At 50.7% G+C, this 18,730-nt stretch overlaps 1 protein-coding gene across 1 annotated transcript in view; it reads left to right on the top strand.

Annotated features, from left to right (window-relative positions):
- Window positions 1-18,730, top strand: part of CACNA1B (calcium voltage-gated channel subunit alpha1 B) — a 196,066-nt gene that overhangs the window by 149,328 nt on the left and 28,008 nt on the right. The window contains 5 exon segments of the mRNA XM_032634862.1: window positions 3,269-3,274; window positions 6,738-6,854; window positions 7,252-7,317; window positions 16,123-16,214; window positions 18,246-18,390. Coding sequence (XP_032490753.1) covers window positions 3,269-3,274; window positions 6,738-6,854; window positions 7,252-7,317; window positions 16,123-16,214; window positions 18,246-18,390 — 426 coding nt within the window.

Here is an 18,730-nt window from a genome sequence, read left to right as displayed (position 1 = left end):
AGCCATAACTGGAAAAAAAATTGTATAATATAAAATTTCTGTGTATGTATCAAAAGGAGAAAGGCCAGTCCATGGACAGGGGAAGGATATTTGCGTCACATTCCTTCATGTATACACGTTAAAATATTTATGCAGTGCCTGTCATGTGCTAAGCACTCTTCTAAGTGCTGGGACAAAAGATGAAAATCCCCGCTCATTCTAATGGGAAAGACACATGGTGTCAGACAGTGACCAGGGAGAAGGCAAAGCAGAGGGGGTGTGAGACACTGAGACGATGACCCCAGGTCAGGAAGTCTGGGCTCGCAAGGAACCCGAGCAGGTGACAGCTGGGGGGCAGCGAGTGCAGAGACCCTGCCAGGGGTGAAGAAAGGGTGGGCGCTGTGGCTGCACAGTGAAGACCTTGCAGTCGGTAAACCTTGGCTTTTCTTTTGAGTGAGATGGGAGGATTTGGAGGGTTTTGTGGAGAGGAGTGACACGACCTGGCGTTTAAGAGCACAGCCCTGGCAGCTTTGTTGAGAATATTGTGCAGGGCACAGGCAGAGGCAGTGAGACCAGTCAGGGCTGTCTTAGCCGGGTTCCCCCAGAAACAGACCCTGAGACAAGAATGTGGTGCACGTCGTTGACCTGGAAGCCAGCAGAGAGGCAGGCAGCCCGGAAAGGCGCTATCAAGTCAGCTACCGTTACTACCCTGGGGCTCTCCCAGCAGCCGCTGTCTGCCGCGGGTTGAAGGCTGCTGGGGGGAGGGGGCCAGAGAATTATTTTTTCAGCAGTTCACCCTTCATTAATGTTAGGGCCTGGGTATTGTGTCCTGGACTGGGAAAGCTCTCAGAAACAAAGATGTAAGTGCTAACAACTGGGTAGTGGGCCTTGGAGGATGTGTGTGCGGCCGAGCGTTACTGCTGTGAGCCAGGAGAGGAGCTGGGGGCTGGGATGCGGTCAGACATTGTCAAGTTCTGGGTGTAATTTCCAGGTAGAGCTGCAGATGGGTCGGACGTGGGTGTGAAAGATGAGGCAAGGATGGCATCATACTTTGCTGTCTGTGCGCTTGGAGAAGTGGATTGTCATTCACTGAAAAGGGAGGGAATTGTGAGGAACAGGTTTGCCGAGGACGGTCCGGCTGCCCTTTGTCCATGTTGGGGTTCAGTCCTGCTGTCCTCCCAGGAGTCGTCCAGCGGGCAGCCGGAGGAGACTCAGGCCAGTGACGTACGGCTAGGAATCGTGAGCCTGTAAGATGAGATGGGATGAGATCCATGGGGGAAAAGAGCGTGAGGCCAGCACGTAGTGAGCAAAAGGCTGGAGGGCGGAGGCCTTCCAGGCTCGCGGTGGAGGTTAGCGTCCAGAACGTGCAAGGCTCTTCTGGGAGCAGAAGGTACGGTGGGGCATCTTCCAAAATAGAAAACACAAGCGGCCACAGAAAGATACTCAACCTTACTTGTAATCAAAGAAGTACAAAGTGAAACGGCACTGAGATGCCATTCCACACCCAGCGTTTGTCAAACAGAAACCCTGAGGTTGCCGGCTGTAGGCGAGGATGTGGACACTGCTGCTGGGTGTCGGTTAGCTCGGCCTCGCTGGAGGGGCGGGCGTGTGTGCCTGCCCATGGTGCCTGGCAGAGGAACCTGGAGACGTTTTCACACGGATGTTCACGGCAGCGTTGTTCGCAGCAGCGGCGGCAGAAGTGGTTTATTGACACAGTGAATGGCACCCTATCGAGAGGATGCTTCCCCAAAGCGGTGTTTGCTCAGAGTCAGAGCACAGGTTTGCCTGAGCCCAAGAGGGCCACGTACAGTCTAATCCCGTCACAGAGTTAAGAACAGGCAAGTATAAACGTGTTTTAAGAGTTTGAGGTAAAACAGTGAAGAAAAGCAATTATTAACAAGAATTAAGGATTGTTACTACATCTGGGGAAGAGAGAGACACAAAGGGCTTCCAAAGTAATGGTGACATTCCGTTTTTAGGCTGGATGATGAATATATAGATCTTTTATTACCTTTATTTAAAATACGTGTGTGTACATATACTTGCACGTATTCTTTTGTTTACGTGAGATGTTTCATGGTTTTGAAAAGTCAGTGATCTGAATAATCCAGGCAAAAAGCTGAAAGCTGCCATCTTAACAACAAAACATGGTGATTTGTTCCCCCGGCTGCTGGCCTTGCAGCATTGCCCGGGCGCTGCCCCTTCACTGTGCACCTCTTCTCACCCAGAAGTAGTTCCCCAGCGTGGTTTCTGCCTAGGCGCTCCGCCTCCTTGGGCACAGGAGTCTTTATGCCCCAGACAAAGGCATCCAGACACTGGGCTCCCAACAGCAAGGACACAGCCCTGGGGGTTTGGGCGTGTGTGTGCCCCCTTGGCAGGGGGGTGGCAGCTGGGAGGGCACCCACAGGTGGGGCAGGCAGGGGTGCCCGGCTGATGTCGCAGAGGCGCTGTCTCCCAGGGGCACCTCCCCACAGAGAGGCCCCTCAGCTGCTGGAAACTCGAGGGAGGGCGGCTTGCAGATGTTCGAGAACTTAATCCCAGCAAGACCTCCAGGGTAGCCACCACCAATCCTGGACGCCCAGCAGGGCTGGCGGGAGGGCTGAGAAGCTGCTTGGTCTGAAAGCTCAGCTGCCCCGGCCACTAGTGATTTCAGAGGGCGGTCTTCACCCTGTCCTGCCTGGAGGAGGAAAGGTGAAAGGAAGCTGTCTTGTGGATTTCGGTGTCTTTTTTTCTTTCTCCATTGTAGTCACTTCATGTGTTACTTTGTGGATGCACTTTTTTTTCCTTAGGCAAAAATATGAGTGTCAGTTCCCACCCCCGACTTAAAAATCACCATAGAGCAACAGTCTTAACCAGGGTCATGTAGAGAACGCACTCTAAGCAAGCATAAAACTGACATTGATTTCTTTGCCTGGAAATAAAAAAGTAAGTGTCTGTGAGTCATCTTTGGATTTGCATTGCAAACAGAAATGCAAATGATGCCCCTGTCTGCATAACCTACAGATTTCAAAAATGTGTTTTGATTCGGTACATTTTATGCAAAGTTTACCAAAATCCTAAAAATTTCCAGTGAAGTGTTCAGAGTTTGAGTTTTGCTTGTGTTGGTGACTCATTTTCTCTTGTTTTGTTTCTGTTCTTGATTTGCCCTCACCTACCTGCTGACTCACGTCACGCAACCAACATACAACGCGGAAACCATGCCTCCGTCTGTATGTTGTGCGCCTGCCGCTCAAACATCCCAATTTGTAAACAATACGCAAATATCCATCCATGAAAACATCACATATAGGAGACGGTTGGTTTCATGACTTTAAATAGTTCTTAAAACTCCTCGCTTTGCTTGCTCCGGTCCTCCTCCCTTCTGCTTCCTGCCACCCCTCGCCACTGCCCTTCTGTGCTCAGAGCCCAGCTGCACCCGCCCCTCTGGCCTCTCACGCACTGTCCCGGCTCCTGGGGTCCAGCCGGGGCTTATGAGGGCCCCCCAGGGACCACCTGATCACAGGAACTGGCCTTGGACTGAGAGAGGAGGTAGGGGCTTCTGAGTGAAAGGCAGGTAAGTGATGAGACTGGCTCAGAATTGGGGAGGTTTTGCAGGATGTGAGTTTGGACCTGATCCCCGAAAAGTCCGTGGTTTCTGCTGCACAGTCATGTCCCTTCTGCTCTGTCTCCACTGGCAGACCGAGTGGACTCGGCTCTGCCCAGTGGCCTCTGACAAGGTCTCCTGTAGGGTCCTTCCTGGACGTATCTTCCGTGGGGGCCTGGCTGGGGGCACCAGGCTGGGGGGTTGACCTGAGTAGAAAGAGGGGCACTGCCCCAGGAGGGAGCAGAGGGCTGGGCCCTCATCCAGCGTCGCTGATTCTTGTGTGCCCTGGTCAGCGAGCTTGTGTGGAGCCCGTGCAGGAGGTGTGGACGGAGCCTCCTTCCGGGTGAGGGGAGAGAGAAGATGCTGGGAGCAGAGTGAGCTGAGGCCATGACTGCAAGTTCGTGCAAAGTAGCAGATTCTGAGATTCCTGCTACAGAAAGTGAATGCTTGTGATAAAGGGTTTCACAATCGGAGCAGAAAAGCTTGAGGTTTGAGAAAAGGCTGTTTGATGCTGCCGAAATACCAGGCTACATCTTTCGCACAGGCTCTGCTCGTGGCACCAGGCCTCTGCTCAGCCCTTCCTGTCCACCCGCTCTGTGCCCTCCTCTGCCTTCATGTCAACGTCCAGGGTACTGTGCGTGTGTGGGCTTTCTCCACAGGCTTCCTCTCCTTTCTCTCTGTCTCTCTCCCATCATCGGTCCCCTTGAGAACGAAGCTGAGTAGGAGAGCAGCTTGTCCCATGCTCTGCTGCACCGAATCCCTGGCACGTGTGTGGTCCCCGACACGTGCACAGTGTGTGGGGGGGCACCTCATTGTGCTGTGACTCTGACCAGAGGCAGTGATGCGCTTGGATGTAGGAGACGCGGGCCTCGGCCTGGGCTCCGTTTGCCTCTGGCGGCGTTTCAGTGCTCAGTGCACCGTAAGTTCCTTTTCTCAGGGATTCCTCGCCTCCGGGCATGATGTCCTAACACCTCCATCGTGTAGAGGTGGAAGCTGGCGCTCAGTGGAGCTAGGGACCAGTGTCTCCTCAGCGTAAATCAGCTCTGTGTTGAGGGCTGTGAAGCTGACCTTTCCTGGCTCAGAGGCAGGGGCCATAAGGAGGGGCCTGGCTTGGAAGTAGGTGGGGTTGCTCGTGGGTACAGCAGAAACCATGGACTCGGGGGGTCGGGGCATGTTGCATCCACCTCCAGGGGGTTGGCTGAGGCCAGGGGTGACGGTGCGCAGCCAGGGGGAGGCCGCTGTGTGCTTGCTGCCCCTGCTGTCCCGCATGCAGTCTGCATGGTGGCGTCTGGCGGCTCGCACACGGGTGCAGCCATGGTGCACTCAGCCTGTCACACTGTGCTTGCGGCATCTGGGGCCGCTGTCACCTCTGCCCTCACGGCTTTCTAGGGCTGTCTGTCTGTTGGCACCTGCACCCTCTCCTACGTGCCCGTGGAGCCCCGAGAGAGAAGCTGGGGAGGAGGGGTGGAACCTGGGTCTCGACAGAAAGTAGGAAGGGGCTGCATTCACGCATCCAGTAACTGGAACGAACAGCGCCTTCCGCTGCCCGCTGTGGCCTCCGTCTCTTCCTTCTTACCCAGAAGCTTATATTTCCCCCCAGTATTTTCAGGAAATCTTGTCTGTCCCAACCGTCTGAGCAAACTGCTTTGGTCTCGGCCCCTCCAGACCCACCTGCGCAGATGGTTTGAAAGCAGACACCCCTGAGGTGGCAGCTCCCCCCTTTCTGTGCTTTACTGTCTTGTACAAAGGGTCCCCTGGCACCGTAGGCAGTCCCCCCTTGCATCCCTGTGCCCGTCCTCTTGAGGCGACTGGCTCACCTGAGAGTCCTCAGGCCCACGGGGCTCAGAGAGTGTGGATATGTCTCATCTGCCCTGAGGTTCTCTTGCCCCAGCGCGAGCCGGTGAGGGAGCTGCAGGGAAACGAGTACACCCTCCAGGGTCACACCCCAAGGTCCACTTCTGCCTGCGTGCTGATCTGGGCCACAGCCGGCCCTCCTCGTGCCTGCCAACTGCCCCCTCTCCCTGTGGCACTGTCCAAAACCCGGGAGCCATCCCCCAGGGTAGCTGTAAGCCCCTCGCCAGCAGAGACAGTCCAGAGTCCCTGGTGGGAAGCAAAGAAGCCAGGCCCTGAGACAGGCAGTGGAGGGGCAGAGTGAGGCCCGTCTCTCCACCCATGCCTCGTCCCAGCCGAGGCCAGATGAGCAGCCCTGGAGGGAGGACGCGGCTCTGCCCAGGCCCCGCCGCCTCCTGCGTGAGCTCTGCCGCTGCACCTGGGCTCTTTTCTCTATTTGGCCACTGCATCTGGCAGCACAACGTGTCTAGCCTGAGCTGCTTGCATATTTCAAAGCAGCCAAGTTCGGGGAAGCTGACCTCAGCTGCGCGTGGGCACCTGGTCTCCAAGCAGACAGGGCAGGAAGCCGCCCGGGCCCGCGAGCACCCCTGCCTACTCACGGATGCCGAGCAGGGCCGTGCCCCCGAAAGGGATGGCCAGGAATTCAGGCGCCCCTGGGCCAAGGTGGAAGCCTCGCTCCCGGGTCATCCGTGCAGTCCAGAGACAGTTGGGTTCGTTTGTGCCTGACTTCGACCCTTTGGATGAGGGGGCCGCGCGAGATGGCTTGGGCTCTCTGGGGCAGACACCGGGTAGTGGGCTGCAGAGGTGTCTTCCCTGGCGTGGGCAGCAGGACCGACACCACCTACGCCTCCTGCGGTGACCTGCATGCGGGCACCTGCCCAGGCCCGGAGGAAGGGCCTGCCTCTCGGCCGGGCCCCAGGCAGGCCAGGGCCTTGCTGGCTGTGTGGTAGCCCTGCCCCTGGGCGGCTGGGCCGTGCCCTGTGAGAGGCCGTCAGTGTTGGAGGCCTGGCTTCAGGCACCCTCCCCTTCCACCTGGCAGCGGGGGGCTGCTTCATGGGACGTCCCTCTGCCCCTCCCTGTGGAGGGCGTTTCTCTGATTTGCTGCATGAGAAGCGGTTTGCAAAGACAAGCTTCACTCTTGGAAGGTTTCCTGGTGGCTGATTGCTGCTTAGACTGTGAAGCGGTGACTTTTTGTTCCGTTCTCTCTCTTCACCCGCTTTTCTTTGGGGCACAGTGACTTGGGGAGGTGGGGTGGGGAGTGGCCGCCCTGTGCCTGTGGGAGGCTGGTCTCCGAAGGTCAGAGCATAACCTCTCTTCCCTGCAGAACAACTTCATCAACCTCAGCTTCCTCCGCCTCTTCCGCGCCGCCCGACTCATCAAGCTGCTCCGCCAAGGCTACACCATCCGCATTCTGCTCTGGACCTTCGTCCAGTCCTTCAAGGTGAGGCTGGGCATGGCCAGGTGCGGCCTGACCCCTCCCTTGTCGTGCAGGCTAGGGGGCTTCTGCCGCCACCACCCGAGCGCCCTCCTCGGGAAGGCCGGGGCAGGGGCCCACACCTCCCGTGGCCCCCGTTGTCCTGTGATGGTTTGTAAGGACGCTTTCAGGTTTACGGAGAGTATCCTGTTTATGCTCACCAAGGGCTGAGGCAGCTTTTATGGCTTGATTTGTAGATGAAGGAGTTGACGGTAGCTTGGTGGTCAGTGGGGTGGGTCTGCAGTCAGCTGAGGCCAGTGTGGCCCCAGAGACCCAGCCACCATCCGCTCTGCAGATGAGGCTCAGGTCAGGGGGCAGGCCTCCCTCCCTCCTGGAGCTGACCTGCCCTCCCGTGTCTCTGCAGGCGCTGCCCTACGTGTGCCTGCTCATCGCCATGCTGTTCTTCATCTACGCCATCGTCGGCATGCAGGTGGGTGTGCGCGGGGCCATCGCACGATAACGATGGCACGTTCGCACTTCGGCAACGTTTCTATGAGCCAGGTGCCGTTCTAAGTGCTTTATGAACTTAATCCTCAGAAAGACTCTTCTGTGGCTGAGGCCAGGCAGTGCCACCCTTTGTGGGCAGATGCCCGGCCCTGCTCTCTAGTGGAATCCTGCCGGGGTGTGCTAGGGCGCTGGTGGGCACGATTGCTTGGGTGCTGGGCCCCCACGGCGGTGGAGTGTTTGAGCACATCTGCAGGACGCCGAGCGGCCTGCGGCACAGCAGCTGGTCATTCTTTTGGCCCAGCAGCACTTCTGAAGGACAAGCGTCCTGATCCTGTACCGGAGATTATATACTGTTGAAGGAAAAAGTCAACAGGATCATACCAGGTCACTGTCCTGGTCAAAATTAGCTTTTGCGTAACTTACCTTTATTTTGTCAAAGAACGCTTTGTCAGCTATTTGGGAAAATGTTTAAAATACACAAAGCAGTGTCCCAGTTGATACTTTTGGCATCTGGCCACTTTCCAATAGTAGGGATGGGAGATGGACTCAAATGTTAATTTGTAGTGGAAGGAGACAGTGTCTCTAAAGGTTAGCTGAAAACTGATTTTTAAACTCTATTTCCAGGGGTTGAAAAGTTGTCTTGCTTAAAATTTGCTGAGATCTGATGCTGTTTAAAACAGACATATATTTTTTCTTGCTTTGGTATGTGGGCATACAAAGACATATGTCACTGATCTTTATTTTTTTTATTTTATTTTTTATTTATTTTTTACATCTTTATTAGAGTATAATTGCTTTACAATGGTGTGTTAGTTTCTGCTTTATAACAAAGTGAATCAGTTATACATATACATATGTTCCCATATCTCTTCCCTCTTGCGTCTCCCTCCCTCCCACCCTCCCTATCCCACCTCTCCAGGCGGCCACAAAGCACCGAGCTGATCTCCCTGTGCTATGCGGCTGCTTCCCACTAGCTATCTGCCTTACATTTGGTAGTGTATATATGTCCATGCCTCTCTCTCGCTTTGTCACAGCTTACCCTTCCCCCTCCCCATATCCTCAAGTCCATTCTCTAGTAGGTCTGTGTCTTTATTCCTGTCTTACCCCTAGGTTCTTCATGACATTTTTTTCCCTTAAATTCCATATATGTGTGTTAGGATACGGTATTTATCTTTCTCTTTCTGACTTACTTCACTCTGTATGACAGACTCTAGGTCTATCTACCTCATTACAAATAGCTCGATTTTGTTTCTTTTTATGGTTGAGTAATATTCCATTGTATATATGTGCCACATCTTCTTTATCCATTCATCCAGTGATGGACACTTAGGTTGTTTCCATCTCCGGGCTATTGTAAATAGAGCTGCAATGAACATTTTGGTACATGATTCTTTTTGAATTATGGTTTTCTCAGGGTATATGCCCAGTAGTGGGATTGCTGGGTCATATGGTAGTTCTATTTGTAGTTTTTTAAGGAACCTCCATACTGTTCTCCATAGTGGCTGTACCAATTCACATTCCCACCAGCAGTGCAAGAGTATTCCCTTTTCTCCACACCATCTCCAGCATTTGTTGTTTCTAGATTTTTTTGATGATGGCCAGTCTGACCGGTGTGAGATGATATCTCATTGTAGTTTTGATTTGCATTTCTCTAATGATTAATGATGTTGAGCATTCTTTCATGTGTTTGTTGGCAGTCTGTATATCTTCTTTGGAGAAATGTCTATTTAGATCTTCTGCCCATTTTTGGATTGGGTTTTTTTTTTGTTATTGAGCTGCATGAGCTGCTTATAAATTTTGGAGATTAATCCTTTGTCAGTTGCTTCATTTGCAAATATTTTCTCCCATTCTGAGGGTTGTCTTTTGGTCTTGTTTATGGTTTCCTTTGCTGTGCAAAAGCTTTGAAGTTTCATTAGGTCCCATTTGTTTATTTTTGTTCTTATTTCCATTTCTCTAGGAGGTGGGTCAAAAAGGGTTTTGCTGTGATTTATGTCATAGAGTGTTCTGTCTATGTTTTCCTCTAAGAGTTTGATAGTTTCTGGCCTTACATTTAGGTCTTTAATCCATTTTGAGCTTATTTTTGTGTATGGTGTTAGGGAGTGATCTAATCTCATTACTTTTACATGTACCTGTCCGGTTTTCCCAGCACCACTTATTGAACAGGCTGTCCTTTCTCCACTGTACATTCCTGCCTGCTTTATCAAAGATAAGGTGACCATATGTGCATGGGTTTATCTCTGGGCTTTCTATCCTGTTCTGTTGATCTATCTTTCTGTTTTTGTGCCAGTACCATACTGTCTTGATTACTGTAGCTTTGTAGTATAGTCTGAAGTCAGGGAGCCTGATTCCTCCAGCTCCGTTTTTCGTTCTCAAGATTGCTTTGGCAATTCGGGGTCTTTTGTGTTTCCATACAAATTGTGAAATTTTTGGTTCTAGTTCTGTGAAAAAGGCCAGTGGTAGTTTGATAGGGATTGCATTGAATCTGTAGATTGCTTTGGGTAGTAGAGTCATTTTCACAATGTTGATTCTTCCAATCCAAGAACGTGGTATATCTCTCCATCTATTTGTATTATCTTTAATTTCTTTCATCAATGTCTTATAATTTTCTATATACAGGTCTTTTGTCTCCTTTGGTAGGTTTATTCCTAGATATTTTATTCTTTTTGTTGCAGTGGTAAATGGGAGTGTTTTCTTGATTTCACTTTCAGATTTTTCATCATTAGTGTATAGGAATGCCAGAGATTTCTGTGCATTAATTTTGTATCCTGCTGCTTTACCAAATTCATTGATTAGCTCTAGTAGTTTTCTGGTAGCATCTCTAGGATTCTCTATGTATAGTATCACGTCATCTGCAAACAGTGACAGCTTTACTTCTTCTTTTCCGATTTGGATTCCTTTTATTTCCTTTTCTTCTGTGATTGCTGTGGCTAAAACTTCCAAAACTATGTTGAATAAGAGTGGCGAGAGTGGGCAACCTTGTCTTGTTCCTGATCTTAGTGGAAATGCTTTCAGTTTTTCACCATTGAGGACGATGTTGGCTGTGGGTCTGTCATATATGGCCTTTATTATGTTGAGGAAAGTTCCCTCTATGCCTACTTTCTGCAGGGTTCTTATTATAAATGGGTGTTGAATTTTGTCGAAAGCTTTCTCTGCATCTATTGAGATGATCATATGATTTTTCTCCTTCAATTTGTTAATATGGTGTATCACGTTGATTGATTTGCGTATATTGAAGAATCCTTGCATTCCTGGAATAAACCCCACTTGATCGTGGTGTATGATCCTTTTAATGTGCTGTTGGATGCTGTTTGCTAGTATTTTGTTGAGGATTTTTGCATCTATGTTCATCAGTGATATTGGCCTATAGTTTTCTTTCTTTGTGACATCCTTGTCTGGTTTTAGAATCAAGGGTGGCCTCATAGAATGAATTTGGGAGTGTTCCTCCCTCTGCTATATTTTGGAAGAGCTTGAGAAGGATAGGTGTTAGCTCTTCTCTAAATGTTTGATAGAATTCGCCTATGAAGCCATCTGGTCCTGGGCTTTTGTTTGTTGGAAGATATTTAATCACAGTTTCAATTTCACTGCTTGTGATTGGTCTGTTCATATTTTCTTTCTGTTTCTTCCTGATTCAGTCTTGGCAGCTTGTGCATTTCTAAGAACTTTTCCATTTCTTCCAGGTTGTCCATTTTATTGGCATAGAGTTGCTTGTAGTAATCTCTCATGATCTTTTGTATTTCTGCAGTGTCGGTTGTTACTTCTCCTTTTTCATTTCTAATTCTATTGATTTGAGTCTTCTCCCTTTTTTTCTTGATGAGTCTGGCTAATGGTTTATCAATTTTTTTTTTTTAAATTTATTTATTCATTTATTTATTTTTGGCTGTGTTGGGTCTTCGTTTCTGTGCGAGGGCTTTCTCTAGTTGTGGCAAGCGGGGGCCACTCTTCATCGCGGTGCGCGGGCCTCTCACTGTCGCGGCCTCTCTTGCTGCGGAGCACAGGCTCCAGACGCGCAGAGCTCAGTATTTGTAGCTCACGGGCCCAGCTGCTCCGTGGCACGTGGGATCTTCCCAGACCAGGGCTTGAACCCGTGTCCCCTGCATTGGCAGGCAGACTCTCAACCACTGCGCCACCAGGGAAGCCCTATTTATCAATTTTGTTTATCTTCTCAAAGAACCAGCTTTTAGTTTTATTGATCTTTGCTATCGTTTCCTTCATTTCTTTTTCATTTATTTCTGACCGGATTTTTATGATTTCTTTCCTTCTGCTAACTTTGGGGTTTTTCTGTTCTTCCTTTTCTAATTGCTTTAGGTGCAAGGTTAGGTTGTTTATTCGAGATGTTTCCTGTTTCTTAAGGTAGGATTGTATTGCTATAAACTTCCCTCTTAGAACTGCTTTTGCTGCATCCCATAGGTTTTGGGTCGTCATGTCTCCATTGTCATTTGTTTCTAGGTATTTTTTGATTTTCTCTTTGATTTCTTCAGTGATCACTTCGTTATTAAGTAGTGTATTGTTTAGCCTCCATGTGTTTGTATTTTTTACAGATCTTTTCCTGTAATTGATATCTAGTCTCATAGCATTGTGGTCGGAAAAGATACTTGATACAATTTCAATTTTCGTAAATTTACCAAGCCTTGATTTGTGATCCAAGATATGATCTATCCTGGAGAATGTTCCATGAGCACTTGAGAAAAATGTGTATTCTGTTGTTTTTGGATGGAATGTCCTATAAATATCAATTAAGTCCATCTTGTTTAATGTATCATTTAAAGTTTGTGTTTCCTTATTTATTTTCATTTTGGATGATGTGTCCATTGGTGAAAGTGGGGTGTTAAAGTCCCCTGCTATGAATGTGTTACTGTCAATTTCCCCTTTTATGGCTGTTAGTATTTGCCTTATGTATTGAGGTGCTCCTATGTTGGGTGCATAAATATTTACAATTGTTATATCTTCTTCTTGGATCGATCCCTTGATCATTATGTAGTGTCCTTCTTTGTCTCTTGTAATAGTCTTTATTTTAAAGTCTATTTTGTCTGATATGAGAATTGCTACGCCAGCTTTCTTTTGGTTTCCATTTGCATGGAATATCTTTTTCCATCCCCTTACTTTCAATCTGTATGTGTCTCTAGGTCTGAAGTGGGTCTCTTGTAGACAGCATATATATGGGTCTTGTTTTTGTATCCATTCAGCCAATCATTTAGTCCATTTACATTTAAGGTAATTATTGATATGTATGTTCCTATTCACATTTTCTTAGTTGTTTTGGGTTCATTATTGTAGGTCTTTTCCTTCTCTTGTGTCTCTTGCCTAGAGAAGTTCCTTTAGCATTTGTTGTAAAGCTGGTTTGGTGGTGCTGAACTCTCTCAGCTTTTGCTTGTCTGTAAAGGTTTTAATCAAATCTGAATGAGATCCTTGCTGGGTAGAGTAATCTTGGTTGCAGGTTTTTCTCCTTCATCACTTTAAATATGTCCTGCCAGGCCCTTCTGGCTTGCAGAGTTTCTGCTGAAAGATCAGCTGTTAACCTTATGGGGGATTCCCTTGTGTGTTACTTGTTGTTTTTCCCTTGCTGCTTTTAATATGTTTTCTTTGTATTTAACTTTTGACAGTTTGATTAATATGTGTCTTGGCGTATTTCTCCTTGGATTTATCCTGTATGGGACTCTCTGTGCTTCCTGGACTTGATTAACTATTTCCTTTCCCATATTAGGGAAGTTTTCAACTATAATCTCTTCAAATATTTTCTCAGTCCCTTTCTTTTTCTCTTCTTCTTCTGGAACCCCCATAATTCGAATGTTGGTGCGTTTAATGTTGTCCCAGAAGTCTCTGAGACTGTCCTCAGTTCTTTTCATTCTGTTTTCTTTATTCTGCTCTGCAGTAGTTATTTCCACTATTTTATCTTCCAGGTCACTTATCCGTTCTTCTGCCTCAGTTCTTCTGCTATTGATCCCATCTAGAGTATTTTTCATTTCATTTATTGTGTTGTTCATCGTTGCTTGTTTCATCTTTAGTTCTGCTAGGTCCTTGTTAAATGTTTCTGGCATTTTCTCTATTCTATTTCCAAGATTTTGGGTCATCTTTACTATCATTATTCTGAATACTTTTTCAGGTAGACTGCCTATTTCCTCTTCATTTGTTAGGTCGGGTGGGTTTTTATCTTGCTCCTTCATCTGCTGTGTGATTTTCTGTCTTCTCATTTTGCTTATCTTACTGTGTTTGGGGTCTCCTTTTTGCAGCCTGCAGGTTCATAGTTCCCGTTGTTTTTGGTGTCTGTCCCCAGTGGCTAAGGTTGGTTCAGTGGGTTGTGTAGGCTTCCTGGTGGAGGGGACTAGTGCCTGTGTTTTGGTGGATGAGGCTGGATCTTGTCTTTCTGGTGGGCAGGTCCACGTCTGGTGGTGTGTTTCGGGGGTGTTTGTAGACTTATTATGATTTTAGGCAGCCTCTCTGCTAATGGGTGGGGTTGTGTTCCTGTCTTGCTAGTTGTTTGGCATAGGGTGTCCAGCAGTGTAGCTTGCTGGTCGTTGAGTGAAGCTGGGTGCTGGTGTTGAGATGGAGATCTCTCGGAGATTTTCGCTGTTTGATATTATGTGGAGCTGGGAGGTCTCTTGTGGACCAGTGTCCTGAAGTTGGCTCTCCCACCTCAGAGGCACAGCACTGACTCCTGGCTGCTGCACCAAGAGCCTTTCATCCACAAGGCTCAGAATAAAAGGGAGAAAAAGTAGAAAGAAAGAAGAAAGAAAGAAAGAAAGAAAAATAAAGAAAGAAACAAGATAAAATAAAATAAAGTAACGTAAAATAAAATAAAGTTATTAAATAAAAAATAATTATTAAGAAAAAAAAATTTTTTAAGAAAAAAAAGAAAGAAACGGATAGAACCCTAGGACAAATGGTGGAAGCAAAGCTATACAGACAAAATCTCACACAGAAGCATACACATACACACAAAAAGCGGAAAAGGGGAAAAAATCATAAATCTTGCTCTCCAAGTCCACCTCCTCAATTTGGGATGACTCGTTGTCTATTCAGGTATTCCACAGATGCAGGTACATCAAGTTGATCGTGGAGCTTTAATCCGCTGCTTCTGAGGCTGCTGGGAGAGATTTCCCTTTCTCTTCTTTGTTCACACAGCTCCCGGGATTCAGCTTTGGATTTGGCCCCGCCTCTGCGTGTAGGTCGCAGGAGGGCGTCTGTTCTTCGCTCAGACAGGACGGGGTTAAAGGAGCCGCTGATTCGGGGTCTGTGGCTCACTCAGGCCCGGGGGAGGGAGGGGCACTGCGTGCGGGGCGGGCCTGCGGCGGCAGAGGCCGGCGTGACGTTGCACCAGCCTGAGGCGCGCCGTGCGTTCTCCCGGGGAAGTTGCCCCTGGATCCCGGGACCCTGGCGGTGGCGGGCTGCACAGGCTCCCTGGAAGGGAGGTGTGGACAGTGACCTGTGCTCGCACACAGGCTTCTTGGTGGCGGCAGCAGCAGCCTCAGCGTCTCATGCCCATCTCTGGGGTCCGCGCTTTTAGCCGCGACTCGCGCCATCTCTGGAGCTCCTTTAAGCAGCGCTCTTAATCCTCTCTCCTCGAGCACCAGGAAACAAAGAGGGAAGAAAAAGTCTCTTGCCTCTTCGGCAGGTCCAGACTTTTCCCTGGACTCCCTCCCGGTTAGCCGTGGCGCACTAACCCCCTGCAGGCTGTGTTCACGCCGCCAACCCCAGTCCTCTCCCGGCGCTCCGACCGAAGCCCGAGCCTCAGCTCCTTGCCCCGCCCGCCCCGGCGGGTGAGCAGACAAGCCTCTCGGGCTGGTGAGTGCCGGTCGGCACCGATCCTCTGTGCGGGAATCTCTCCGCTTTGCCCTCCGCACCCCTGTTGCTGCGCTCTCCTCCGCGGTGCCGAAGCTTCCGCCTCCGCCACCCACAGTCTCTGCCCGCAAAGGGGCTCCTAGTGTGTGGAAACCTTTCCTCCTTCACAGCTCCCTCCCGCTGGTGCAGGACCTGTCCCTATCCTTTTGTCTCTGTTTATTCTTTTTTCTTTTGCCCTACCCAGGTACGTGGGGAGTTTCTTGCCTTTTGGGAGGTCCGAGGTCTTCTGCCAGCGTTCAGTAGGTGTTCTGTAGGAGTTGTTCCACGTGTAGATGTATTTCTGGTGTATCTGTGGGAAGGAAGGTGATCTCCGCGTCTTACTCTTCTGCCATCTTCCCCTCGTCCCAAAGCCTGGTCTGTATTTTTGATGGATAGATGATGATTCGTACATTTTCATCTGGATTCCAGAGTTTAAGCTGCTTAGAGTTAGGGACTCATTTGCATTTCTAACCTTGAAAGAAAGAAATTTAAATGGATAGAAAACCCATTGTGATGTTTGCACAGAAGTGTAAAGAGAAGGGTTCAAGTGACGTATCGTAATATCAGTATAATTACTGGTTTGGAGTCCCTGATGAGAGAGTGAATTTTAAAACGCTTCCCTTCTTCTGTCTGGCAGAGCCCACCAAGACTTAGCTCTGGGTCCCCCACTTTTACTAGTCACTCTGGGAGATCCCTGGACAGGCTCAGAGCCAGAGCCAGCGCACGCTGGGCCGTGGGACAGGGATACGTTTGCCTCTCCAGAGGTTTTCTCTACCCTGGAAATGCAGAGACGCTGCTGGAGCTGGAAGCCACCAGCCCCGGCAGCAGTGGTGGCGGCTTCTGTCGGGGTTATCTGGCTCAGGGCAGCGTCCTGTCCCATGTGGGTGCACACATGCACACACACCGTCTCCTGCCCGGCTGCAGCTCCTGAAGACCCAGCAGCAGTGGTCTGCAGCCTTCTTCTCCACTTCAGGTGTTTGGAAACATCGCCCTGGATGACGACACCAGCATCAACCGGCACAACAACTTTCGGACGTTTCTACAAGCCTTGATGCTGCTGTTCAGGTGCGTTGTGGGGAGGTGGGTCCAGGCTCACTGGCTTCTTCACTCAGGATGGGACCACCCCCCAGCCCTGGTCACACTGGCTTCTCCGCAGCAGACCTTTCCAGTTTCTCTTCTTTCCCTACTTGTTCTTCCCTAAGGGCTCCTGGGCCTCAAGACAGCCCGAAGGGGAGGCCCTGAGGAGGTCAGCCTGAGAGCGCCAGGCCGGGCCCGCCTCCTTCACCTTGTCTCTGCTCCCCGGCGGCAGCTGCAAGGCCTCCAGTGGGGCTGCAGCCCGAGAGGTCTGGGAGGACAGAAGGTGTCCAAAGGGCTTTTCTTGGTGTGCCAGCCCCAAGCTTCCCGTGTGCTCACCTTAGTGATTCCGGGGACCTGTGCCATCAGGAGAAGCAGGGCAGTGGAGCGCTGCTGTCAGCAGCTTGTACCCGCTCAGTGGCCCAGGGAACCCAACCGGCCAGCAGTGCCGTTCTGATGGGAGCTGCACTTCCTGAGGCTCGGGGGTGCAGCCAAGGGGAGCACCAGGGCGGGGCCTGGAGGAGCACAGGCTGGTGTCGGCTCAGAGGCCTCCCTGCGCGGATGTGTGTGGGACGGCTCCCCAGCCACGGCTGTCAGGCGTGGACGCCCGTGGGCTGGGGCTGTCCCCCCGCCTGGCTTGAGAATGCACTTGTGGACGGAGGCCAGAGAGTGGAACGTGTCTCCCTCATTTCCCATGACCCTAGGAGGGGAGAAAAGAGCTCTTTGTAGTGACTTATGGTAGAGGGGTCCTGACAGCACACCCTGCCTTGGGCCCTTTCCTGAGGTTCCACCATCTGTGTTCATTATGTAAATGCATCGGGAGGGCTGCTGCCAGGCCCACCCTTGGGGACCCCCAGCGCGTCTGGCCCTGTGCAGATGCGTTTTGGGCCGCGCGGGAGTCCTTCTTTATGCGGAGGGGGAGCTCAGATCAGGCTGCATCGCCGCGCTGCCCGGACAGTTTTCCACTTGTTCTTGGCAGCAGATGAACAGGATCCTTAGGCTTCTTACACTTTCCGCAGATGGTGTCGTTTCTCTGGACTTCAGCGATTACATTCACTTTATTTCTTTGTTTATTAATAGCCTGCCTTGTGCCACAAAAGATACGAAGTGAGCCTTGGTTTTAAGCCTTTGATCTCAAAGATCTCTCTTCCTTCCTCATCTTGGTGTCACATGTGGGCACCCTCGTCATTCAGGCCTGGCACGGGCTGAACCAGCTGTTGTCCATAGGGAGTGGGCCCAGCTTCTGCCCAGGGCTGACCACATAGGGGCCCAGGGGGGACCCAGGCCTCTGGCCCACCTGCAGGTCTGGTGCACATCTGGCCCCTGGTGCGGGCCTCACACACAGAAGCAAAAGTCCACGCAGGAGGGGCCTCTGTAGTAGCTGCTCAGGGTGGGGGTGTTCTTGATGTGTTCGAGAAGCTGGGGTGGCTGGTGTGGGGTGAGGTCAGGGAAAGGGCAGGCTGTGGGTAGTCATGTGGATTTTAACTTTTGCAGGGAGTGAGGGGGTCACTGAGGGGTCATTGATCTTATCCCTGGGCTGCTGGTGGGGAGTGGGCATCCAGTTAAGAAGCTGTTGCAGCAGCCCAGGGAGGTGGGGGTAGCACGTGTCTGGCTGGTTTGAAGGCCGATGAGCTGATGATCAGGACACGGTGAGAGAAGAGGCGAGGGTGACGCCCGCGTGTTTGGCCTGAGCAGAGGGAAGGGTGGAGTCCCTGTGTCCTGAATCCAGGAAGACTGGGCGGCGGCTGCCGGGGAGGAGATCGAGCCCACAGAGGGGAGCTCGCCATGGTGCTGACTTCTGGTGCGGTGGATTCTTTCCATAGCTAGTGCTTTCCCAGTTACGATCAGCTTGAAAAGCTAATGTCAGAGGCTTCTTTTTAAGAAGCAACATCTGATACCCAGACCTCACACGTGTGCGGGATCCCTGTGGGAAGGAACCTAGCTCTCCTGAATTCCCAGGCTCCCTCCCAGGGCCGGTCCTGGGCCTTCCTTCCTGGGCCTCATGCTCTGCCCTCTTCTCAGGAGCGCCACTGGGGAGGCCTGGCACGAGATCATGCTGTCCTGCCTCGGCAGCCGGGCCTGCGACGCGCTCGCCAATGCCGCTGAGTGTGGGAGCGACTTCGCCTACTTCTACTTTGTCTCCTTCATCTTCCTCTGCTCCTTTCTGGTGAGTCCCGGACACTGTGCCCATCCCATCGCCTGCGTCTGCTGGTCTCAGCCCGCCTTGGGCCCCCCTAGTCTCTTGCCGGTCCCTGATTTTGATCCATGTCACATGAAAACTGATTCCACATCGATGGTCCTCGTTTCCCCAGAGATGAGGACCTCGTTAATCCTGAAAGGACCCACTGGGTAATGAGCTCCTGTGGGCCTGCCTTTACTTCTGTGGAAGGGGTTTTAAGTTTCTGTAGGGCAATTGTCCCTCAGTTCTCAGCTTCTAGAAGGACTTGCACCGTGGTGATAAGATACGAAGCAGCAGAATTCCAGGCAGCCTGCCTGTGACCCATGAG

This window comes from Phocoena sinus, chromosome 6 (genome assembly GCF_008692025.1).
Source record: "Phocoena sinus isolate mPhoSin1 chromosome 6, mPhoSin1.pri, whole genome shotgun sequence".
Taxonomy (NCBI): domain Eukaryota; kingdom Metazoa; phylum Chordata; class Mammalia; order Artiodactyla; family Phocoenidae; genus Phocoena; species Phocoena sinus.
This window is presented reverse-complemented; position numbering and strand designations above follow the sequence as displayed.